At 41.3% G+C, this 26,058-nt stretch overlaps 2 protein-coding genes across 2 annotated transcripts; both read left to right on the top strand.

Moving 5' to 3' along the window:
* Nucleotides 1-9,553: 9,553 nt before the first annotated feature.
* Nucleotides 9,554-10,432, top strand: LOC148024225 (uncharacterized). Its single transcript, XM_087695056.1, has 2 exons — nt 9,554-9,850; nt 9,920-10,432. The coding sequence occupies exons 1-2, from the start codon at nt 9,554-9,556 to the stop codon at nt 10,430-10,432; spliced, it is 810 nt and encodes a 269-aa protein (XP_087551182.1).
* Nucleotides 10,433-22,748: 12,316 nt separating this feature from the next.
* On the top strand, nt 22,749-23,697 carry LOC148024224 (17.4 kDa class I heat shock protein-like). The gene is made up of 2 exons (XM_087693675.1): nt 22,749-23,063; nt 23,230-23,697. The coding sequence occupies exons 1-2, from the start codon at nt 22,820-22,822 to the stop codon at nt 23,553-23,555; spliced, it is 570 nt and encodes a 189-aa protein (XP_087549801.1). The 5' UTR covers nt 22,749-22,819; the 3' UTR covers nt 23,556-23,697.
* The last annotated feature ends 2,361 nt before the right edge of the window (nt 23,698-26,058 follow it).

Genomic DNA, 26,058 nt, shown 5'->3' with positions numbered 1-26,058 from the left:
GCGATCCCTTGATCCCTTGATCCCTTGATCCATGCACCATTGCTTCCACCAAAGTCTCGCTTCGCCGGTAAGCTTTAACTTGGCGAGCATAGCATAATTGGTGGGTGCAGTACCGGCTGCTTCGAAGTAATCCTCCATGGACTCAATCCAAATTTCAACATCAGCTTAGACGAATCTGCCTCTCCCGTCGAACTCGGGTGGCTTAATCTGCTTAAGAAGGAACTTCTTCTCCTGGATTATAGCAGTACTTGATGTAGGAGGCGAATTAGGAACCTGTACCTGGGGTTGTGCCTGAATAAAGGTTTTCTTAACGTTATTATACGATATTCGACGTTAGCTTATATTACATCTTTAATTCAGCTATCTTGTAAACAATGTAGCTACTTAACTTTTTATCAACTCTTATGCACAGCCAGACATTGATAAAAAGAAGTCTTTATTTGTATTTATATAGGCATAGCCCTTTCGAATACAACGTTTCATGCGATGATAAGCCAATTGTTACATTTAGTTTGGAGAGAACAACATTGTATTGCATTTATCTACAGGAACTGTGTAATACTAAGGTTTTGGGTCATGGATCTTCAGGAATCGATAAGTCATTGGAAGTTCAGGATATCCTTTCCATTGGAATCCATACTTCTCATGGCGGCCCAACACTTTAATCTTGTCGGCGGGGATTACATGGGTTACTTCCTCATATACATATGAGTTCATCTCAACCCTCCGACCTCGAATATGTAAAGTCGAATTTACGTGAGCTTCCACAAAAACAAACAGCTTCACGACTTTCAGGTCTTCCAACCACTTGATCCTCTTTAGGTTGGTCTGTAGATAAGCAAATCGGTGTCGAAGGGTTTCGAAAGCAATGTCGCGACTTCAGAAGTCCTTGATAGATTTCAGGATAGAAGATCAAGCCTTTAGAAGTCCTTGATAAATTTCAGGATAGAAGATCAAGCAAGTGAATGAAGTCAAATCTGTTATGACTGCAATTACTTCCTGTGATGTTGATCAGTTGGATCTTATGTTCATGATCATATATAATTCTTTGTATTGAATGAACCAGTAATCCTTCAAAAACATAGAAGAGTTATGCATGGTATATATCATGTGTTTGCTGTAAATTCACTGTTTTTTTTTTACTCAGAATTCTATGCAGAAATTTTGTATCAAGTAACCATGAAATACTTCAGCCAGTTCTTAAGGATCAAAATTTGACACTATAGGACTCTTTAGCTTTTATCAAGCTGTCAAAGCTATTATCCGATCAGTGATTGCACTCCAACAAAGTGGACATTCTTTACATGTTGCAGCACAGGGTTTGTATAAACAGAAATGTCTCTGTACTTCTTGACAGTTTGAATAGGTTTCACTTCCATGAATTTAGCAAGTGTGGTTATGAGTATGGAGAAGTCAATACGCCAAAACATTGGAGCTGCTGAATCCCCCAGTCTCCAATTCTGATGCAGTCTTTTCTGTCCAACGAGATGCTGCAATATTTATGCAGGAAACCAGGCTCATCTCAGCTTCATCAATTTGAGGAGGTGTATCAAATAAGTGGCCCAGAAGAGGCTCATCCTGTGTATATGGACTTTTCATCTGTGTCTCTGCTTCTTTTTTGTCTTTATCTGCACTAATGTTAGAATAATGTGTGTGCTTTGGTGACGGAGGAGATGGGGTAAAAGAGCGACTTGATTCAGATGCCTTCTGCGATGATGCTGCCTTTGAAGGCGGCAAATGGAGTGCCCTTGCAGCTGAAACATTTGCACCAGAAAAAGGAGGTGTAGAGCTTCGACCAATGGAGCTTATAGGTGGCATTCTCCGTGCAACATTTGAGGGAGGTGTACTGTGTTTGGGAGTGGCACTGCGTGATACGGGCAGAGGGGGTGGGGAAGGAAGAGGTAATTGTGGTGAAAGAGATGCACTTGGAGGGGGAGGGGGCAAAGGAGGTGAAGCTAACTGCCGTGACTTTGCAGGGCTTGCCTTTGACAGCGACGCCCCAGACGTGCTGGAGAAGCTTGAGTCTTTCTGCAAGTGGGGTTTTTCATCGAGGTCCCAGACAATTGGGGAGAACTTTCTTTTCTTGGGTACTGCAGCAGAGCTGGGGCTGTCTCCTTTGCTCACATCATCGTCATTGCCTCCTTGATGATGTTGGGAACGCTTCGAGGCCGACCGTCCTGAGGAGCGCTGTCCTGCAACGGCACCATCCCCTGCCTCCTCTGACCTGCTGCCGATTTCGCTTACCTTCGTCACATTCCTTCTTCGACTTCGTCTTCAGAGCTCATCCTCTCCAGTCCACCGTCTTCACTGTTGCTGCTGTTGTCTCTTTCTTCTTCGGATAGCCAAATTTGTTTAATTTAACTACAGATTGAGTCTTCTTTCTCTGGGTCTTCAGATAAGTATTGCAGACTCGGTCTTTGTATGAGATTATCTTAGCGCAATGTATCTTTCTGATCAAAAGTCTGGTGCTTTGACGCTTGGCCAAAGCTTGGGTGCCAGCTCAAGGATACAAGGAGAGAAGAATCGGAAGAGAAGACTCTATTGCCTCTGGGTGCTATCAATTATCAGGTGCGGCAGTAGCTGTAGCAGCATCCATCTACGCTTTTTCTGCCGTCCTCGATGATCCTCCAAAAACAGATCCCCCCAACGTATTGCCCTGCCAATCCGATATGGCTTTTCCCTCTATTCTGAGATCCTGTTTTCTTTTCTTTGTGTTCCAGCGTTGTGTTTTTTCTGTCTTGAAAATAATCGGCTAATTTCTCCTTCCACATTCTCATATGTAATACTATCATGAATTTTCACTGTTCTGACCATGATGTCATTCCATTGGATGCAAACATTTAAAGCCATTCCGATTGTATGGCACATGACCTGCTGTTATCACGATTAATCCATTTACAGGGCAGTACATATCTTCCGTTTATGTCATTGTGTTATAGAACATTACTGACGTAGAAACCAAGTAGAGGAACTCCTTCATCAATGACATTTTTGTATCCTCTTTTAAACAAAACGATGATGTTCCCCACCCAATTTGTTCACTATGATATAACACTATCAGTCACAATAGTTGTCCGTGGATGGTCTGCAAGAATAATAGTTGATAAAAGAACAATCAAGCCTTTCGGGTTCATATCCTTCCCACTCGATTCTACCACTGCTATTCATCGAATTCTGAAAACTAACTTCCCACTGTTGATGCATCCAATGTTACAACATCTCGCTTTGGCATAAGATAAAACATCTTTTGCCAATCCTCCAAGCTTCTGCAATTTGCATTTATGTCCAATAGAGCACTTTCCACAAGGAAATCTGATTGCAATCTATGTTTAATGATCTGGTCATGTGTCAGCTTAGCCTGCAATCAGTGTCATCCAGGATACGACATCTTGATCTGACATATTGTCAAATACTTCTTGACTTTTCCAAGCATACCAGATTTTGCATACATGTCAACCAGAGCATTGTTGATTAATTCCTCTTGCTCCAAACCCTCTTCACTATGTTACCCACATAAAATAAAAGAGCAAACATAACGACTAAGTATGTACAAAGTATCAAATCACACACACAACTTTTAGGTGGTTTTCACACCTCGAATGCGCAGCAATACGACACCGGTGGGGGTGGCTATATAGTAGATTCCTGAAGCACCCATCCATCTTCGTTCCATGTACAAAGGTGATGGATTATAGATCTGCTCCAGGATGTTCATCATCCCAATTCTTTGTCTATGAAGCGGAGAATGCATTGCAGTCATAAATATGACTCGAAATACCAAGAACTTGTTCCACGCTTCGTAATTCTGCAAGACAGCATTGAAGGTAAGGAAATGTTTGGATAGCAGCATTAGCTTTGCTTCATTCTATTATAATTTCATAAAAACAATTCCGTTGTTGATCGGCTCTGATACCAACTGTAACGTGTCCACTAGTATCATCCAGGACACGTCTTAGCAGTCCATCGGAAAGGATGTCTAGAAAGCTCCACCCGGCACTCCCATAGAATGTTACAGGATTTGCGATCTAGGGCTTTCCGCGTCTGCCATGTAGCAGAAGTATTCTGGCCATTCCCACTTAGGATCGATCGAAATTAGGGTTTTCCTAATTGGTCATTTCCTAACAGCAACTAGCGTCGGACCCAAGCGAACTACTTTACGCAGAAACGCCAGGTCCGAAGCAAATTCACGCTGCACTTGATTCAAGGAGAATGGGAAAAGAGAGGGATGCAAAGCTCAACCTCTCTGCCATAAGGCATAGTCCCATTCCGTTCCCCTAAAACAGCGTAAATCGGGTAAGACATAACTCTAGGTCAATGCTTTCGTTGTTCGTGTCATTTGACGATCATCCCGTTGTTCTTCGAGATTTGAGAAAAGTTCCCAGCCAACCAGGACCACCCAACCATAGGATGGCCATGGCCCATCCTCCGCACTTTCCTCGGTTTGTTTTAGTTATGTAATTATCTTACACATTAGTTGGACATGTAACAACCAGCTTCTTTAATTAATCCGTTAAGCACTGGTTCCTTCACGTAATCTTATCAGGCGACATAGAAAAACAATATCAGACAAGTTCTTTATTAACATATCATCATATTTATCTTTGAAATACAAAAGTTATGCCCGTAGGCTTATCCACAATCCGCCCGAAGGCTATCCAGCAATCTACAGGGATCACTATTCCAAGTTTCTGCCCGTAGACTAGTATGCGGGCCTCAAGATCCAATCCCGAGTCACTTTAGCCTCTTGTGCAGGATCCGGAAGGTGAGGAATTTACGGCTAGAGCCCCCCCTGGCACCCAAGCGTCCTCTTGTTCCAAGTAGCGCTCAACGGAGAGACCTCTCCTGGTGGGTTCGGTCCACATTCCCGACGCGGTCAACAACCCCCTTGGTTAGGGTTAGGCAGGCAGTCGGGGGTAACTGAAGCTACCACTCCCTTCAAGCCTTCAACCTGAAGTATAGATACTCATTTATTTTGTAGTTCATTGGTCAAACAAGTCAAATAGTGCTCTAAAATCTCTAGCAAGCACAAACATTTCCATTGATCGATTTTGTTGTTGGCAAACTGCTAAGGAAGGAATCTTTCCTTTCGAATGCATCTAGCACTCGATCCGGGGTGTCTTGCAACTTGGCAAGATCCCTTATATTCTAGGTTAGGGCGTATCCTATTAACCCAACTTGGTCAGACCCTAAAGTTCATTGGATACTTCAGTTTCCGTTTTTCTTTTAACCTTCCTTACTTAGAAGGATATCAAAGTATACATCCTCTTGCAAGATAACTTGCATAAGGATCCGCCATCCTTGTTGTGGGAATTTAGCCTTTCTTCTTATGAATCAATCACAAGACCATATGACTTCGTACTTGCCACGCAAGTCTTGCATCGTATTATGCGATAATGGAGTTACGAAACAATCTGTTTCAGTTTCTTTAAGCTGACGTTTGTCAGACCTCGGGTCTCCTAGCTTTATTATTTTCTTTTAAGAAACTCAAGGACAAACCCTAGTTCTTTTTTTTTTCATTTACAATTTACTGACCCTATATTCAGGGAATGTGGACAAGTATTTAAGGTATAGACGTTTCTTGGAATTTTAATTCATTCCCAACGAATATTTCGCACCATTTTAATTTGGTTAACTCTAGAAGGAAATTTCGAGATTACTTCCATATGATTTGTTATCTACGTGTCAATTGAATTTTCAATCTTATACTTCATCGACTTGAGGTTAGGTTAAATCCAACTAATGATCCCTTTTCTTTGCGAAAAAATTCATGCTAAATAAGCAATCTTTCCCTTGCTAAGTTATGCAGCTAGCAATGATAACTTCCCAGAGTTTAAGCATCGCAAGAATCCTTTCATGATTTGCACCTTCCATGATGATTCGTTGTAAAAAGAATAGGGGTTAATAGTGCAAGATGCAGTTTTATACCTTCAAGGCTTAACCGAAGTATACTACTTTAGTGAGTAAATAATATTGCTCATAATTGTTTCAATGCACAATGCTATTTGAAGGAAAACTATGTTTATACTTTATTTATTTTGCAAGTTCAATTAAACTAAATTCCTTCCTCGTAAATAACTAGGACAAAATATATCTTATCCCTAACAATTCATCTTGCACAATTGAATTAAAACCGATATAAAATTAAGAAGGAAAAACCTGGGTTTGGGGTGAGATATCCACATGGATACCGGGAGATGACCCTCCTGCAGCTACTCCTTGGACTTTCTTAGGAGGCATCGCAGTTGTAGTCCTTTGAACGTGGAAGCATCTTTACACTCTTTTTCAGAACTCCACTGTCGCTCCCTTGCACGTCAATACTCTTCTTCTCTTTTCAAGTAAGGGAGAAACCAAGTCCCAAGGGTATTTTGGAGAGGCAAGGAACAGTTAAGGGTTTATCCACGAGGAGGGGTAATAAAACCTTTAAGGTCTTAGTTTCTTTGGGAGGGAAAGGTTTACAAAGCCTAAAGAAAAGGCCCTATAGGGGTATATACACGGGAAAAAGGGTGTGTGTGTGTATGGTTCCAAAAGGCGTAAGAAGAGGTCTTGGGAGACTTTTGGGCACGAGAATGAAAGGTATAGGAAGGGGGATCTTGAAGGGATTTTTGGACACGGGGGAGGGGTGTGTGGACATGAGGTGAAAAGGCCTTAGGGGTGTTAAAACCCAGGGGGGAAAGACGAAGTGCAACGCAAGGGGCGAAGGGAACACAAGGGGGATGAAAAGGGCTTAGGGGGATTTAAAAACCCGAGGGGGGGGTATTAATAGGGAATACAAGGGGGGTGAAAGGGGGCTTAGTTAGCCCCCCCCTTAAGAAGCTTCTTCTAAGAAGCTTCTATGCTTCACGTGGCAGGGGGAGGGGGGGGTGTTTTAATGCCGCGTTGGCGATGGCAGGCAGCGCTGCAATTCGACGACTGTAGATAGCAACTCCCTCAGCGAATTTCCTTACGTCCGCCTCTTCCTCCTCACTTCAACTCCTCCTCGTCGAGTCTGGCAGTGTCGTCCTCCTTTCTTCCCTTTCTCCCCTCCCCCTTGGTTGGAGGGGATTTTTATAGGGAGAGGGAAGGAATTCCTCCCTCCCCTCGTGTCGCCCTGCATGGTACTTGCTCCAGCAAGCTCCCACCGAGGAGCTTTCAACTCCGTTCTATTCCCCTTCCCTTCCAGCACAACAGTCGGCTTGGGAGGGGAATAATAAAAAAATTTGCATTATCCTCAAAAAAATGCTACCTCATTATCCCTATTACTTAAAAGGGGGTTCGTGTGTGAATTTCAACTTTTGATATATTACAGTGTATGCTGTGTGCATGCTATTGTGAAGAATGAGAGAGGGGGATGTGTGTAGGCATGTTAATAATTAATGTGCATTATTACATTACCAATGTTTATGATGCGCTTAAATATATTTGACATTACTCTCTAACATCATTTCCATTTTTCCATGCAGTTTTTGTACTTTTGCTTTCATCATCAACTCTACTCTTTCATCATCATCAATACTTCTCAGGTGCATCTCTCTCTCTCTCTCTCTCTCTCTCTCTCTCTCTCTCAAAGTTATAAAAATTAAAATTTAAATATTTTAATTTATTTCATGTTTAATTTTTTAATGTATGCATGTCATGTCTTTTGATATGAATGTGTGTTAATATTATTTCTTAATGTGTTTATGCATGTTATTAATTAATGTGTTATGTGTGTCATTACATTGTTAAGGTGTATTACGTGTTTTTTTAATGTATGCATGTCATGTCTTTTGATATGAAAGTGTGTTAATATTATTTCTTAATGTGTTTATGCATGTTATTAATTAATGTGTGTTATGTGTTTTAGTATAAATATGTGATAACGTTATTATGTTTGTGTTAATAGTATGTATTCATATGTATATATGTGCTAATAATTAATGTGTATTATGCATTTAAAAATGAATGTGTGTTATTAAATAATGTGTATTATGTGTGTTATTAATGTATGCATGTCATGTCTTTTGATATGAAAGTGTGTTACTATTAATGTATGCATGTCATGTCTTTTAATATGAAAGTGCGTTAATATTATTTCTTAATGTGTATATGCATGTTATTAATTAATGTGTTATGTGTGTCATTACATTGTTAAGGTGTATTATGTGTTTTAAGTGTTTGATTAATTAATGTGGGTATGTGTTTTAGTATAAATGTGTGATAACGTTATTATGTTTGTGTTAATAGTATGTATTCATATGTAAATATGTGCTAATAATTAATGTGTATTATGCATTTAAAAATGAATATGTGTTATTAAATAATGTGTATTATGCGTGTTATTAATGTATGCATGTCATATCTTTTGACATAAATGTGTGATAACATTATTATGTTTGTGTTAATAGTATGTATTCATATGTATATATGTGCTAATAATATTTTAATTAAGATTTTGTTCATTTAAGTTTTAATTAATGCTTGAATACTTTAATAGTTTAATGCTTTTATGATGTCCCTCATGTGTGTATTGATATTCATGCTTTGATGTGGAGAAAAAGATATGTCAAATATTTTCTCGACAGTCTCATTGTGTCTCTCTCATGTATGCATAAATATTATAATACTTTGGTGCACCTAGGTCATGAAAGTATTCAATTACTTTTTAAATATGTTCTCTCTCTCTCTCTCTCTCTCTCTCTCTCTCTCTCTCTCTCTCCTTGCATCGCGAAGGAATACTGCCCTCTCATGTGAAGCTCCGAGATGCATCGCTTCCCAGGGATTCGCTTCTCATAATCGTTTCTGCTCTGGAGATGCTAAAAGAAGCAAGTTCGAAGAGACCAGGTTCCTCTCTCTCTCTCTCTTTGTCGCAGAGCCGTCAGCTACCTTGCATCACGAAGGAATACTGCCCTCTCATGTGAAGCTCCGAGATGCATCGCTTCCCAGGGATTCGCTTCTCATAATCGTTTCTGCTCTGGAGATGCTAAAAGAAGCAAGTTCGAAGAGACCAGGTTGCTGAAGATCACTAATGTTGTCTCGGGATATTCAAAGTTTTCTCCAGAAAGCATGAGCCAGTTGGAATAGCTTCTGCCCATCATAAATCAACAATTGGAGGACCTTTCAAACTAATAAATCACAAAGGCGAGGTGGTTACAGATCGTGATTTTGTTGGCAAGTGGACACTGTTGTATTTTGGCTATACATCATGTCCTGATAACTGTCCAGAGGAACTTCAAAAAATTGCAGAACTTGTAAATAAGATCGGGATTGAAAAACCAACACCAGCTGATGCACCAGATGGAGAATAGATTGCCGTATTGATGCCAATCAGATACCCAGAGCTATCAAGCAAGGGGCCCCCGCTGTTGCCAGCGTTGATAGCAGCATCTGTTTGAATAATATCCTGAATAGGACGGCCAGTTGCAGCCGAGCTTATCTCTCTTCGCAGAAGGAAGGCTCTTGGAACGTGCAAGCTGGGACAGCATTTGTGGATGTGCAGTTTCAGGAGGAGGTGAAAAGTGGGAAACTTTCTTCATTGAAGGTGGTCTCTCTGACATTCAACAGGTCTATCGAGGGGGCTTTTTCCTCGTGAGGCAACATGCCGCTCGAGCTCCATAACGTGGAGCTTCTAATCAGCCAGGCTATCAAGGAGGCGAAGAAAGATTTCAAGAAGGATGCGGATAATGCCTTGAACCAAGAAACCCGCCGGCTCCATGAGAGGATCCGACGACTAGAGGAGATGGTGAAGACACTCACGGAAGAGAAGAGGGATCTCAAAACCGACCTGGACAAGCTACAAACGGAAGTGTCACATCTACGGGAGGCAAGAGAGGACGCGGATTTCAAAGCGGACCTCCGAGAGGCTATCACGAAGGAATGCCGAGAGGACCTCCAGGTATGCATTAAAACCGAAGTTGAGGCTTCGAGAGAGGGATGGGAGGAAAAAATCAAAGCAAACATGAAGGAAGAATTAGAAGGGAATAAGGAGGAGTGGATTGAGGTAGTGAAGAAGAACATTAAGAAGGAGGTCCAAGAAGAAAATAAAAAGGAGGAGGTAGTCCGGGTTCAGGAGACCTTAGAGGAGGAGAGGCTCAGGAACGCGCGCAGATTGAATGTGCATATTATCGGGCTCCCCGAAGGGGCCTCTTCAAAGGAGGACGCACGCGGGCTATGCACCCGACTAGGGTACACGAGCATGCCCTTTACTCAGGCATGGCGTGCAGGACGAGATACTACCAGGGTCAGAGCTCTGATATTACATATGAGCACACCGGAGGACAGAGCCGCTTTCTTTCGGAAGCGGATTTCGCTCCGAGGGATGACTGGGGCTTCCATCTTCATGGATGAGGACCTGACTCAGATGCAGATTGCACACAGACGAGCATGCATGCCACAGATACTCCAAGCACGTAGAGAAGGCCGTAAGGCCTTCTATCGAGATGGCCGGATTTTTATAGATGGACACCCCACCAAATAGGGGGGCACGGCCTATGAGACGGGGCAGAGGACTGTACAGAAAACCCCGATACGTGTGGCAGTTTGGAACTACAACGGCTCCCTATGGTCACGACCGGACAGACTTGAGGAGATTTTACCCGACCATGATGTTATATGCCTCACAGAGACACATGAGAGCCCAGAGAGAGGGCTTCCACGCATTACAGGATTTGAGTGGATATCTGCATACCGGGCTACTACTAGGCAGAGCACATCTAGGGGCTCAGGAGGGGTGGCAGTTCTATTCCGTCAGGGGATACAGAGACATATCCAGTTAGTGAGACGAGATGAGGAGGCCAGTTACATATGGATCAGAGTGCAGATATCAGATGAGAGATGGATCTATATGGCAGTATGCTACTTTTCACCACGAGGGTCCAGATATGCTACTACGCAGGGTGATATTCAGGCCAGAGATTCCCCCTCCCCTTATTCACAGCTCTCAGAGGACATTATTCTGTATTCTAGTTTGGGTGAGGTCTTCCTTATGGGGGACTTCAACGGGCGCACACAGAGCCGACAGTGTGAGAGTTTTGATATGGAGCAGCTAGAGATCATGAGAGCATTAGACCCTGAGGAGTTGGGGATCAGTAGGGAGTCAGCAGATACTGGGCCAGACGCCACAGGGTATGGAGGGCATTTACTTGAGCTTGGTAGTAGACATCATCTCATTATTTATAATGGGATGGCACGATGGCCATATTCAGGAGGTCTTACATGCTTCCCACATGGGGGGGGCGAGAGTACTGTAGATTATTTGCTCGGACCGATCGATGGGATGCATACTATCGAGTCCTTCAGCCTTGGGAGACTTCCACTCGGTGCTGATCACACTTTTCTCAGTTTCTCACTTCTCACCTCATTACCATCACCACCTGCAGATATCATACCCCACATGCATACTACCATACACTTTACTCATAAGCTCTCACATATTTACTCACAGCATCTGGAGGAGCACATCACGTCACTTGATCCATACGCACCCCTTGATACACTGACCACTGATATCACACGCATTCTGCATGATTCTGCTACACTCAGTTTTCCACATCACACATACACGCACCCCCCTCGGACGGGTACCATGCCACAGAACAGGTGGTATGATGATGAGTGCAGAGATCTGCGTCGACAGCTATGCGATTTGGAGGCCAGAGGAGAGATCACACACAGACAGGCGCAGAGACGCATGCACCGCTTGACCCGCCGTAAAAAGCGGGAACGGGAGGAGGAGAGATATTGGGATATATACCACCTTCTTATGAGCAGAGATTGTGCAGAGGCATGGAGGCAGATCAGAGAACCATGCTCACCCACACCGATACATGACCTTGCAGTATGGCATGGATACGCACAGAGTTTATATCATGTACCCGCACAGCCGCTGATACCCACACCATCTACACCAAGACCGGGTATTTCATCCTTTTTCACCACTAGTATGGTGAAACATGCTATCTCACGGTTACAGTATGGCCGCGCTCGAGACCAATTTGATCTTCAGGCAGAGCATATTATATATGGCAGAGACACATTGGCTCCACTCATTGCTCACCTCTTCATCCGTGCATTGTCGGAGGGGTTCCTTGACTCGTGGACAGAGCACACCATTGTACCTATCCACAAGTCAGGGGATCCTATGGATCCTAACACATATAGGACCATCATGATTGGGCCAGTTTTGTCCAAACTTTATGGCACGGTGATGGAGGAGGAGCTCAGCACGCTAGCAGAGAGAGAGTGCATGTGCACACCCGGACAGGCAGGGTTCAGACGGGCATTTTCTACCATAGACCACATCTTCACTCTCTGTTGTCTGATCGACCAGACACGAGTGAAGAAACAGAGATTGTACTGTTGCTTTGTGGATTTCCGCAAAGCCTTTGACATGGTTCCGAGAGAGAGGCTTTTCAGACGCCTACTTGATCTGGGGTGGATGATGACATGATGTGGGGTATTTATGCACTATATGAGTGGGTTACTGGCAGAGTCAGATGTCCGGGAGGTATATCAGATCCCCTTGTGAGCACCATTGGTGTGAAACAAGGATGCCCACTCTCACCGACTCTATTTGGACTATACATTGATGAGATAGCAGAGTTTATTCAACAGCGAGCCGGTGGAGGTATAGATCTCAGTGGAGCCACAGTTCATATCTTACTATATGCAGATGACATTGTGTTGGTCTCAGACTCAGCTCAGGGATTACAACAGCATTTATTAGCATTGGATGATTTTTGCATACAGAGAGGCATGACAGTGAACCTTGGTAAAACCAAGGTTCTTATATTCCATACATCAGCTCAGATACGCAGACAGAGTATTTTCATGGCAGCAGGAGGGAGTATTGAGGTCATTGGATCATATGTATATTTGGGAGTCACCTTTACAGCAGCTTCAGGGACTTTCTTGATGACACAGGCAGCTCGTGACCGCCTCACTAGAGGATACTCAGCATTGGCTCTTATGGAGCGACAGTGTTATCAGGCACACTTCCAGAAGCCCCGCACCAAGGGGTGGCTCTTTGATACTCTAGTCACTCCAGCATTGATGTATGGAGTAGCTATATGGGGGCCAGGCCTTGCCGATTATGTATGGACATTGATGGAGAGACCTCAAGTGATCATGATATCTAGATTGATTCGCAGCAAGGCCTCAGTCCCACATGACATTGTGCGAGCAGAGCTTGCCACACCGCCCATGCTAGTCGAGGCATTATTTCAGACAGTCTGCTTCCTACACAGATTTCAGGATATGGACAGAGATCGCATTGCATATAGAGCATATATGGCATCTCAGGAGATGGCTCGAGCGGGGGATACCACATCATGGTATGCACAGACTAGAGCTTGGTTTGACAGACATGGGCTGGACATTGATAGACTCCCACCTCTTCTATATGATACTCAGGCTCCCACTTATACCCTCTCTCTCTCTGAGAGGAACAGAGTCATCAGACAGGAGATATGGCATATTTATATACAGAGGACATGGGTTAGCCCTGCACAGCCACTGCCATCGAAGATGGCACATTATTATACACAGTTCTTGAGCATATCAGAGCAGGGATTCATAGAGATTCCGAGATATATGCAGATCTATATGCCACATCGATTGAGAGTTCTTATTGGACAGCTCAGGGTATCATCACATCAGCTTATGATTGAGAGTGGCAGAGCCAGTGGCATCCCACGGGAGGAGAGGATATGCCCCCTTTGCAGATCAGAGGTGGAGAGTGAGGAGCATTTTGTTCTCAGATGCTCGGCATACTCAGAGTTGAGATCTAGATACACATTGAGCAGCTCACTTCAGGGATGTATGACTGATATGGATCAGAGATCATTTGGTTGTTTTCTGGGAGAGGCATGGCACATCAGAGAGCAGAGCACACAGCAGGTCCCAGTCAGAGAGGGGCCCACCCAGACGACTATTACACAGTTCTTTCAAACAGACAGAGTGAGAGCTACTATACCAGCCTCCAGCCAGACCTCCAGGCTCACACTACAGCAGGCTGAGGACCAGCGTACCCGACGCCGCACGAGGATCCGGGGGTTTCGAACCCCATAGCCACACCGACAGGAGATCCGGAGGATTCTTGATCTACATCGACAGTAGACTGAGATCTGAGGACACTCGACACATTAGATCTCAGATCTCCAGTTTGCTCTTTCTCCACCGCCGATGTACCACATCCTGCATCCAGGAGGGATCACCTGCTATTAGCGACTTCGACGACTGCTACTACATCCCAGGATAGTATATCTCCCTGCATCTGTTACATATACACATCGCACCACTTTATCACAGCCGACAGTTGTTCCCCTATCACAGCCGACATTTGTTCCCCTTTTGTAGCCATTATCTGGAGTACCAGAGCTACATACGCACATACACATATACGACACTTATCACACTCACAGCACCGTATTTTCAGTTTCCAGTTTTTAGCTTTTCATTCAGCACTTTTATTTTGGATAGCTGGACCTCATCAGTTGTATCACAATTTGTCTCATAGGCCAGTTTTGGTCTTTAGAAGATGTTAATATAACTTTCTTTCTTTCTTTCTTTCTCTCTCTCTCTCTCTCTCTCTCTCTCTCTCTCTCTCTCTCTCTTTGTGATCTCTTAATACTTTGTGTAACCATGGCAGTATGGAGCATGCTAAAACATCTGATGCAAGAAACAATGTCCATGTACCAGACATTGTTTTGTGTACTCCCAATGCACGAATGAATGTGCGTAAAGCCAAAGACATGGCTAGGAGGAAGTCAGTACGGCGTGCCCTCAAACATGTCAAAGGACACAACACTTTCGTTGTATCCCTAAAGCTCCTGCATCGATTGGATGCAATTGAGAAGCAAATCAAGAGTTTAAACAAACATCAAAGAGCTTCGAACTCCTTCTGTCAAAACGTTGGTGATCGCCTTCAAAGGATCGAAAAAATCATGGCAAAAAAATATGAAGGAGGCTTGGCTGATGGGATAATGTTGCAAGACGAGATAGATGAAATAAAGGGCTATATAGGAGAAATCTATGAGTTGGTTTGCAAGCACTGGCTAGGGTGTGCTTTGGAAGACCATGCAGAAAAGTTGCGAGACCTTGCTAAGAGCAATAATAGTATAGAGAATGGAGTGTGTGAATTACTAGCTCAAAAGAATGCAAGCGTACTTGCATGAGAGAGCATTTGTCTCGATGTGCATGTCACATCTCTAAAAGTTTGCCTCAATAGGTTCTCTGCAATGTTGAACCTATTGAATCGTCGCATGAGTTCATCATCCAATGCATAGTTCTCTTAGCATATCTAAGGATTTCAATAACTTTTTGTCGGATCCTCCGATAGATATGTCATTCTATTGTTGGGTTTGAGAATTTTCATGTGATTTGGACTTTTGTATGCCCCATGATAATGACATAATATGCTCTTTCAATTTATATTCTTGCACATATAAGATTATATTGTTGCTTATGTGATGTTATAATCTTCAAATTTTACATTGAAATAGTGTTTAGAAAAAAATTATCTTGAGGTATACCTTTGCTAATGTCTTCCCTAAGCGATAGGAAGAAATTTTAGTACGCCTAGGTCATAAAAGTATGCAATTACTAATATCAAAGTACCTTTTTCTTTTTACCTTAGGTTTTTCTCGACAATGGTAGTTCCAACACATTCTGTGCCTAGAGATCGTGTATTACGTGCACGTAGGGAAATGCTCAAAATTAGTAGACATAAATGTAGGCACGTTGCAAGAGTTAGGACTGAATTACATGTTTGTGACCATGCAAGAGATATGTGTGAACAACGTCATGCAAATGGAAACTATATGGATGTTCAAATCCCAAATCAGCTATATCAAACCAATCAATTTCGCGCTGCATCTTGCTCTACTGCTCATGATTTGGTATCCTTTGAGGTTTAGATGTCTACCACAACTCGACAATACAATCCTAATGGTGGCTTGAGTGTGCGTAGGCAAATGCTTAATGTTACGAGAGCTGAACGTATGCACATGGCAATAGTTAGAACAGAATTACAATAATTGCATCATGTTACCATAGATAGAGATAGATACAATGGCATCCAAGCTACAAGTGTCCAAATGCGAGTTGCACCATTGTTGCCATTGGAAGTTCAACAACCTTCTATTCGTCAAGGAGACAATGCAACTATCCACAATATAGATGTTGAGATGTTGGATAACCATGAATTTCTACCCTTCGGAGTGGGGGTACGTAGCACAAATCGACAAAGAAATGGAAATACAAATAATCCAGATGGTGGATTAAGAAATTATAGGCAAATGCTTGATGCTACTAGAGCTGAACGTAGACACAAGGCAAGAGCAAGAACGCAATTACAACAATTGCATCGCACTACAACAAATAAAATTGATATAAGTGCTTAAATGACTGGTGCACCATTACTATCCTTAGATGTTCAATTGCCTCGCCTTATTCAAGAAGAGAATGAAGCTATCCATAATGCAAGTGCAAGTACTGAGATGGTACATGACCAGTACAGTATTCAAGCTCCTATATTTCTATCTCAAAATGGTGGATTTTGTTCAATTCTCCATGACATGCCACCTAATTTGGATATTCATCCATCAGTAATAATTTTGCTCTTCCAAAAACCAAATTTGCATGCAGTTGGTACCCTTTGCAAGGTTTGTCACCATTGCATGGCTAAGTTGTGGCACGATGAAACTAAAACAATGCGTACAACTTCGATTGGAAAGCGTTGCTGTAGAGAAGGGAAAGTAATTTTGCAACCTCTACAGCAGCCATCACAACCTCTATGTAATTTTCTTGATGGCACACATCCACAAAGCAGAGAGTTCAAAAAAAATATACGTGCTTATAATAGCGCATTGGCTTTTGTTTCAATGGGTGCAAAAATTGATGAGCTTTTGCCTCAAAATGGAAATGGTTATACTTTTCGAGTTCATGGATCAATATATCACCGGATGGGTTCCCTATTGCCAAGTGAGGATGGACAATAAATACCAAAGTTTGCACAACTTTATATTTATGACACTGATCATGAGTTATTGAATCGCATGGGGGTTTTACCTGGGCTTTTGCCAGACTTACTACAAGAGCTTCAACAAATGATGCATGATCACGACGCTTACACATAGACCTTTATAGTAGTTGGTGCAAGCTTACAACGCAATCCATCAGTAGAAATAAGAATGTCCATTTTTCAAAATCGATCCACCTCTAGACGATATTCAGTTCCCATTGCAAGTGAGGTTGCTGCGATCATGCCTGGACAAGGTGATGATGATACACTTGATCATCGTAGCATTCAAGTTCGCACACGACAAGGCCATTTGATTTATATTTCTAACTTACACAAGGCATATATGCCACTGTTATATGTTCTTCTTTTTCCAAATGGAGAGGATGGATGGCATACTAAAGTTCCATATGCATTTATGGATGCTCATATTAATGCCAATAATCTTGCAAATAAAGATTGTGTCACTCAAATGCAATATTACACTTTTCGACTTCATATTCGAGATTATACTAATGCATGTCTTTTGCGTGGTGGTCGCTTGCCATAACAATACATTATTGATGCTTATTGTAGCATTGAAAAATGTAGATTGGCTTGGTGTCATCGTAATCAAGCAACATTGCGAGTTGAAATGTATAGGGGATTGGCTGATATGGTCAATGGTTCAGATGCAGTTGATACTAATATCGTTGGGATTGGTGTATTGCCATCTAGCTTTACAGGTGGACCAAGATTCATGTACCAATTATATCAAGATGCTATGGCAATTGTGCGTAGCAAAGGTAAACCTGATTTGTTTATCACAATGACATGCAATCCTAAGTGGTCTGAAATTACAGATGCTTTGTTGCCTGGTCAAACTGCACATGATCAACCAGATTTAACTGCTAGAGTTTTTCATTTGAAACATAAGGACATGATGCAGTCGATAGTGAAAAAGTAGTTGTTTGGTAAAGTTGTTGGATATGTGTCCGTCATAGAATTCCAAAAGAGAGGCTTGCCTTATTCACATACGCTCTTGATATTAGAACCACACTTTAAGCCACTAGAAGCATGTCATTATGATAGATTGGTGTGCGCTGAGCTACCAAATAAGGAAATGTTTTCGAATTTGTGCTTGCATGGTGGATGGAAAGTGTATAAAGGATTATCCAAAAAAGTTTATACATACAACTACAGTTGATAAATCTGGTTATCCTTTATACAGACGTCGAGAGAATGGAAGGACTCATAATGCTAATGGTAACCTCTTGGATAACCGATGGATAGTGCCTTACAATCCTTATTTGAGTTCCAAGTATAGTGCTCACATAAATGTTGAGGTTTGCTTGACAATGGCAGCTGTCAAATATTTGTATAAATATGTATATAAGGGCCATGATCGAGCAGCCATTCAGTTTACAAGTACGCGTGGTTCCGGATCCAATGATATTGACACAGAAAATATTGATGCACAAAATATTGATGAGATTGAGAGGTACTTAGATGCACGATATATTTTAGCTTCTGAAGCATGTTGGCGAATATTTGAATTCAAACTTTATGATGAGAAACCCGATATTCAACGATTGTAAATATATTTACCTGGAGAGAATACTGTTTCCTTTCATGACTCTGATAACATTTGTGATGTGGTGCAAAATGAAAATGCTCAAAAAACAACTCTCACAGAATGGTTTACATGCAATCGTTTGCACCCTGATGCTAACACAGTTCTCTATCAAGACTTTCCAATGTTTTGGGTTTGGAATGCACGTAAAAAAATGTGGACAAAGAGAAAGCAGGGAAACACATGTGGTTGAATATACTTTGTTTCACCTACGTGTGGAGAAAAATACTATTTGCGGCTACTACTCACTGTATGCAAGGGGTGCACATCTTTTGAGACATTGCGCATGGTTGATAATGTGGTATATTCAACTTTTAAGGAGGCTTGCATTGCAAAAGGAATGTTAGAAATAGATGATGAATGGCAAATGTGTTTGCGTGAAGGTGCATTGATGCAAACCGGTACTCAATTAAGAAATTTGTTTGCATCCATCTTGGTATTTTGTTCGCCTGCCCAACCTAGGGCTCTATGGGAAGAGTTCTTAGGTCCGCTGCAGAGGATATAAAACATCGACTCTCCTTGCAAAATAGGCGAAATGTTGATATGCAAGATGAGGCCAATAATCATGCATTGATGCATATTCAAAAACTTTAAGATCAACATGGACGCAATTTGGCAGAGTATCATGGATTGCCTGAGGTGACAATGCAAGAGTACACAAATCATTTGATCCTTGATGAACAACTATATGATAAGGTAGAACAAGAGAATACCTTCTTAACAATGCAAGCTTTGTTGAATGATGGACAAAGAAATTATTTTATGGCAATAATGAATGCTATTGATAGTGGTTTGGGTAAACCATTTTTCTTAGATGGCCCAGGCGGTTCTGGAAAAACATTCCTATACAAATGTTTGCTTGCAAAGCTTCGCAGTCAAGGTCGCACTGCAATAGCTACAACATCCTCTGGTATTGCTACATTGCTTTTGCCACATGGTCGTACTTCCCATTCAAAGTTCAAAATTCCACTGCAGGCAGATAATAATTCTACATGCAATATACCTGTTCAAAGTCACCTTGCAACATTGTTAAAAGAGGCAAGTCTTATTTTGTGGGATGAAGCTCCTATGTTGCATCGCAATACCTTTGAGGCACTGGACAGAACTTTAAAGGATATAATGCAGTGTGATATGCCATTTGGTGGTAAAGTTATTCTACTAGGTGGAGATTTTAGGCAAATATTGCCTGTTGTACCAAAGGGTACCCGTGAGGATATTGTCGGTGCTGCTATATGTTGTTCCAATTTGTGGCAATATTTCAATGTTTTGAAACTTACACAGAATATGCGGGTCGCATCAGATCAGGATCAATTTGTTGCATGGTTGCAAGACATTGGAGATGGAAAAGATTTGACACATACTAATAATATATTGCAAATTCCACCTGCATTGTTGTTAAAGGGAGGATCTATGCAAGACTTGATCAATTTTGTCTATTGTGAAATGAATTGTGTAATTGATTACAAAATGTTCTTTAGTGGACGTGTCATTCTTGCACCTCGAAACAATGATGTGGAAATGATAAACAATCATGCATTGCAGCAGCTGATGCCGGGAGAGGTTGAACAATACTACAGTGCTGATTCTATGGATAGAATTGAGGAGAACTCATTCCTCTATTCTGTGAAATATCTAAATTCCCTTGATCTCGGTGGAGGTATTTCTCCTCATATTTTGCTGCTCAAAGTAAATGCTCCAATAATATTGCTCACGAACTTGAATCCTTCTAAAGATTTATACAATGGTACTAGGTTGGTATGCAAGGCTTTTAATAACAAGGTCATTGATGCAGAGATAATTACAGGGACCAACATTGGTGACAGAGTTTTTATCTCGAGGATAACTTTCATCCCAACTACACTGGAACTTCCTTTCTCAATGAAACACTTGCAATTCCCAGTCCGTTTGGCGTTTGCAATGACAATCAACAAATCTCAAGGCCAAACGCTATCATGTTTGGGGATATATCTAAAAACCCCAGTCTTTACTCATGGTCAACTCTATGTTGCTTTCTCAAGAGTAAAGTCTCCGGACAGATTGAAAGTCTTGATTAATGAGAAAGAGGACATGGTAAATGGTACCATCAATATTGTATATAATGAAGTTTTACAGAAAGTATTGTAACCTCTATTTTTTCAAAAGTGTAATGTTTGTTCTCTCATATTATATTTACATAATGTTTTTATTTCAATACAATCAAAGCCTTTTTTTCTTCTTTGTTCACATATCTATAAAATGTAGTGTTGTACTTTCTTATGCTCTTTTTCAGTAGTGAGTTCTTTGTCGATGAAAAGCAAGTTTGACTTATTTTTTTTGATTTAATACTTTAATGTTTTAATCATATCTCTCATGTATGGATAGATATTCATGATTTTATATGGAGTTAGACGTATGTTTGTTTTACTATATAAGAACATTGTGTTTAAAGTATTTCTACCATAAAAAGTTATTTGAACTTTCTATCATATTATATTTGCATAAAATTTTTGGTGCAATATCATCAAAGTTTATTTATTCTTTTTTAATCATATATTTTCAGAAGATGAACTATTTTACTGTCTCCTGTTCTTTTTAAGTATTAAGGTTTTCAAAGAAAATTTGAAAGAAAAGTAAGTTCAACTTTTTTCCTTTAACAAAAAATAAAATGTTTTAATCTCTCATGCTCTTTTGAAATATTATATTCCTTGAATAGAACCATGTTTGACTTATTTTCTATGAAATTTTGTTTGCATTTATACAAAAGTAAGTTTTGAGAAATTATCATGTATAAGGTTCTTTTATACAATATACATACAAACTCTTTTTCTCTTCTAAATTGGTCTTCTAATTTCAATATTGTAAAGTCATTTTTTTTTCTTTTTTAAAAAATTTGATCAATATTACTAATTTTTATGTTTTCTAAATTTTATTGATAGATGGCCCAAACAGTATTTGAATATTATCCTGCCTCTCCTTATCAAATGAGACTTCAAGAAGCATTGCGAACTATTGCTACGGATGATATTATCCATAGAACTTTGGCTAGGGTAATCGAAAGATTACCCAATGATGGATTTACTAATGGAAACACTCATTTATATGTAGAAATTTTATATTTTGGATGGATCCAATGCTACTATGTTAGACAAACAGATGTTGAGTACTTCATATCTCGGTCCCATACTAGACACATACCGAATGACTGGAGTAAATGGGAGTTTCAAGATTTATCATGTTTTGTAACTTTGCATCAGTTTCATCCAAATTCCGCCGAGTGCTCTACTAATATTAGAGCCAATCATATCACGTCCCCAGGTAATACTTACTCACCAATTTCATTAATGTTTTGCTTTATAAATTTAATATTGTTATTTCTAAAGTCTTTTTTTTTCGTTTTTAGATGTTGCAGCACAATCTGGGGTGAGGCGTGTCACAGCTTCGCCCACACATGTTCCCTGTGCTAGATCCACAGTTGATAATTCATCTAAGAAGAGAAAGCTTTCTTTTTTATAGTTGATTTTCAACTGTACAACTATCTTTTTGAAAACACTACATACTTTCTTTTCCATTTACCTGTTGTTATAGTTGGAATTCTTTCAGTGATATTTAAAAATCACTTTTGCTTCAGTTATGTTTTTCAATTATTATGGTTGAGATAATCAATGTTATTGTATTGAATTGTTAGATTTTTTAATGAAGTTTAAAAATTGCAAGACTATTTGATTCATTACTAAGTAGAAGAATGTGTGAACAAATTAAAACATTTGTGCTTCACATCCTGGCGCGAAGCGCCGGGAGAAAGCTGGCACGTAGCGCCGGGCTAAGTGTAAGCGTGGAGCGCCTAGTTAGAATGGTAATGAGAGCCTAGGCATGTGGAAGGAATTGCATGACATGGAGAGGGATATTGGCAGCGAATGCACACTGTTAGGCCCTTTGATCGTTCATTCTAATAGGGTGTAAGGGGAGCAAGGCCAAAATGAATTAAAATATGTGATGGGTGCACCAGCCTTCTCGAAAGAACCACAGGCCAACGACTAAAGCTAAATGTGAGAAAAAAGAGAGGAAAAGAACAAAAGGAGAGAAGTCTAGAATGAGCTGAAGGCACCCGGAACCCACTAGTAATTCGAATAAATTTTCATCATAACAACCCCGCTACTGCGATCTATTTGTTAGCATCGTCCGCAGAGAGTGTTGCAGTAGCTGAACTAATTAACGCCTGATTCCCGCTCGTCTGAAATTACACACTTTAGTGTTAAATGCTCACTAGCTTGTTAGCGGCTAATTGCGCAATTATCGTTGCAAGTCTACTCATGGCTCTCTGGATCTCTGGCTGCCCGTTCCTGAATGCCTGGCAGCTTCTGGACATTGGCGATGGCGATGGCGGCAGCGGCAGCAGCAGTGCTTTGAGCTCTTTTGCCAGAGATGCAACTGCCATTGCCAATACCCGGCTCGACTGGAAGGAGACTGACGATGCGCACTTGTTCATCGTAGATCTGCCCGGTAAATATTCTTCTCCTCGAGATGATAATCAGATCAGATCTCCATGTGATCCGTCGGATGATCTAGCTAGCTGTGTGCAGCTCGATTGGATTAGACAGGCGCCCTTAGCTGGTTCTTAATCATGCGCAGACCCTTAGCATCGTAATGAGCTGTACTAATCATGCAGGTGTGCGGAAGGAGGACGTGAAGGTGGAGCTGGTGGACCGTTCCACTCTGAGGATCAGCGGCGAACGCGTGGAGGAGGAAGTGAAGGAGACGGACACGTGGCATGCGGTGGAGAGATCGAGGGGCAGGTTCCTGAGGGCCTTCCGACTGCCGCGTGGAGTCGAGGTGGATGGCATCCGGGGCGCCTTCGAGAACGGGGTGCTCACGGTCCACGTCCCGAAGCTCAAACCCAAGCCATCAGACAACAACATTGATAACAGTGTCAACGTGAAGAACATCCAGATCGAGGAAGCGAACCCAGCGCCTAGTAGTGCCCCCGCTGCCTAATCTGTATGTCTGCAAATAATCGAGGGGCCGACTAAGTGATGTCTACTATATAGTCCCAGCTAGTAATGCCCCCGCTGCCTGATCTGTATGTCTGCAAATAATCGAGGTGCCGACTCAGTGATTGATGTCTACTACATAGTCCCTTTTGAGAGCAAAGTATAAAAGTTTGAATAAACCCTTCTCAACGTATCTTGCTTTTTCCATCGACCTCTTGCCACCATAGAAATGATAAGAGTATATTAGCTTTCTCTCGGGATATTTGATGGGGCTATAACGGTTTCTAGGGGTTTTTTTCTAAGGACTTTGAGGGGTCTTGATTCCATTATTAATTGTTTGTAAATTTTTTGGGCAATAGCACTCCTCAAAAGTTAAAAGACTTCAAAAAATAGTAAACAATGTAGAAATAATGTGGGAGGAACACATCATAGAGAAAGGAATTACAAATGGATAAGAAGAACAAACGTAGTCCAAGTACAAATACAAGTAAAAAAAGGGAGGTAAAGGAAAGCTTAGTGCAAGTTTAAAATCAAATAAAGCTAGGCATCAACTTTGTGTTAGAACTATATTTGATTAACTAGTAGAGATAATTAAGCATCATGGAGAGGTCGCAAGGTGGCTTTAACTACATGAAGAGGACGAGAAGCTCTTTTCATAGTGTTCGGGATCACTATTTCCTCTTTTAGCAAAAACGATACATGTTATGGTATTATAGATTCCTTGGCATGTTCATATTTACCCAATTGTTATACTATAGTTTTCAAAAATTTAATGGGATTCCTTTATAAAGTATTTTATGTAAAGATTGCATGGTGTAGCCCACAAAATTGGAGTAAGGACTAGAGAGTATACAACAAATCAAAAAGAACAAAAATTCCTTTAATTCCAAATAGATTGATGGCTTTGTCCGCATGTATGCTTCCATCCACTACAAAGATTTAAACCTATAGCGACGGCACGTAGCAACGCAGGTTGCGGCGTCGCTATTTGCATCGTTATTTACGTCGCATTTGCGACGCAAATAGCGATGCCCCATAGGGAAAAAAAATAGGCCGAAACCGAGCACGGGTTTATTTCGCGTTTTTTCATCTACTGTTTTGAGAGAGAGAGCGAGAGAGAGAGAGAGAGCGACTGTCGATGAGAGAGGGAGAGCAAGAAGGCTTGCCGTCGCCGCCACCGCCGCCGTTCGCGAAGGAGAGGAGGAGCCTTCATCGCGAAGAGGAGCCGCCAAACCCTCGCCATATCTCATCGGTGAGTCTATTCTCTCCTTCTTTTGCTTGTTTAGGGTTTAATTCTCTTTCTCTTTTGCTTGTTTAGGAGAGGAAATGAGAGAGAAAGAGAGAGAGAGGGAGAGGGAGAGGGAGGGAGAGAAAGAGAAAGAGAGAGGGAGAGAAAGAGAAAGAGAGGGAGGGGGAGGAAATGAGAGAGGGAGAGAAAGAGAAAGAGAGGGAGAGGGAGAGGGAGGGAGAGTGCATTCTCTCTCTCCCTCTTCCTTTTTCTTTTATAATTTGTGTATATATATTGAGAGAGGGAGAGGAAATGAGAGGGAAAGAGAGGGAGAGGGAGAGGGAGGGAGAGGGAGGAAATGGAAGAGGTTGTGGGCAAAACTCTCTATTCACTTTTTTGAAGTGTTCAAATTAACATAGGATGCATGCATAGATCATTCTTGTGTGTGCAAACTTGAGAGCTCTCTTCTCTCTCCTTGTATCCTATCTTCTTATGCTTCACATTGAGGGCGAGGGTGAGGGTGAGGGTGAGGGTGAGGGTGAGGGTGAGGGAGAGGGAGAGGGAGAGTGAGAGAGGAATTAAGTGAGGGACTAGAAGAGTGAAGCTTATCTCCTATCTTGCATTCTTCTCTTCTTCCCCTTCTTCTTCTATAATTTGGAGGGTGAGAGGTGGAGTTGAGATGAGGTTAGGATATCCCTCTTTCTTTTCTATGCTTTCTCTCTTTGTTGGAGTACTTGAGGAATGGATGGATTGCAAAATGGAGTGGCGTAACCAATTGAGGGAGCCATGCTTGGATTGTGAGGCGGAATTGATTTGAGATGATGATTTGATTGGTTGAGTATATTAGAGTAGATAGAAATCAACAACTCAAATTTTAAAAAAAAAACTCTCTAATCATTTGTAGTAGAGATTCGAATTGCATTGATTGATGATTGCTATGGAGGATTAGTTATGTCCAATGTTTATCAATAGCATTAGGAAAGAAATTAGTTATGTCTACTGTTATGTCTAATGATTGATATGGAGGATTAGTTATGTCTAATGTTTATCAATCGTATTAGGAAAGAAATTAGTGAATTTTTTTTGCTTATGACATAAAATTAGTTCTCTATATAAAACACCCTATGGGTTGCATTCAAATTGAACTCACAATGTAACTCATCTAAATGCAACTCATTGGAGAGTGTTAGGAGCATTTAAATGGAAGGACCTCTTGAGTGAAAGCTAGCAGGAAGAGAGGGAGATATTTTTGAAATAAAACATTTAAGGAAGAAAATGA

Source organism: Lygodium microphyllum, chromosome 15, assembly GCF_053477565.2.
Source record: "Lygodium microphyllum isolate KBCC chromosome 15, Lygodium_microphyllum_v1.1.10, whole genome shotgun sequence".
In the NCBI taxonomy this organism is placed as follows: Eukaryota; Viridiplantae; Streptophyta; class Polypodiopsida; order Schizaeales; family Lygodiaceae; genus Lygodium; species Lygodium microphyllum.
This window is presented reverse-complemented; position numbering and strand designations above follow the sequence as displayed.

What these genes read in the sequence shown, in the direction of transcription:
- LOC148024225 (XM_087695056.1), top strand. Translation starts at nt 9,554, where the DNA reads ATGCCGCTCGAGCTCCATAACGTGGAGCTTCTAATCAGCCAGGCTATC. An exon ending in AATGCCGAGAGGACCTCCAG is followed by an intron (nt 9,851 to 9,919) that starts GTATGCATTAAA and finishes GCAAACATGAAG; the next exon opens with GAAGAATTAGAAGGGAATAA.
- LOC148024224 (XM_087693675.1), top strand. Translation starts at nt 22,820, where the DNA reads ATGCTCACTAGCTTGTTAGCGGCTAATTGCGCAATTATCGTTGCAAGT. An exon ending in GTTCATCGTAGATCTGCCCG is followed by an intron (nt 23,064 to 23,229) that starts GTAAATATTCTT and finishes CTAATCATGCAG; the next exon opens with GTGTGCGGAAGGAGGACGTG.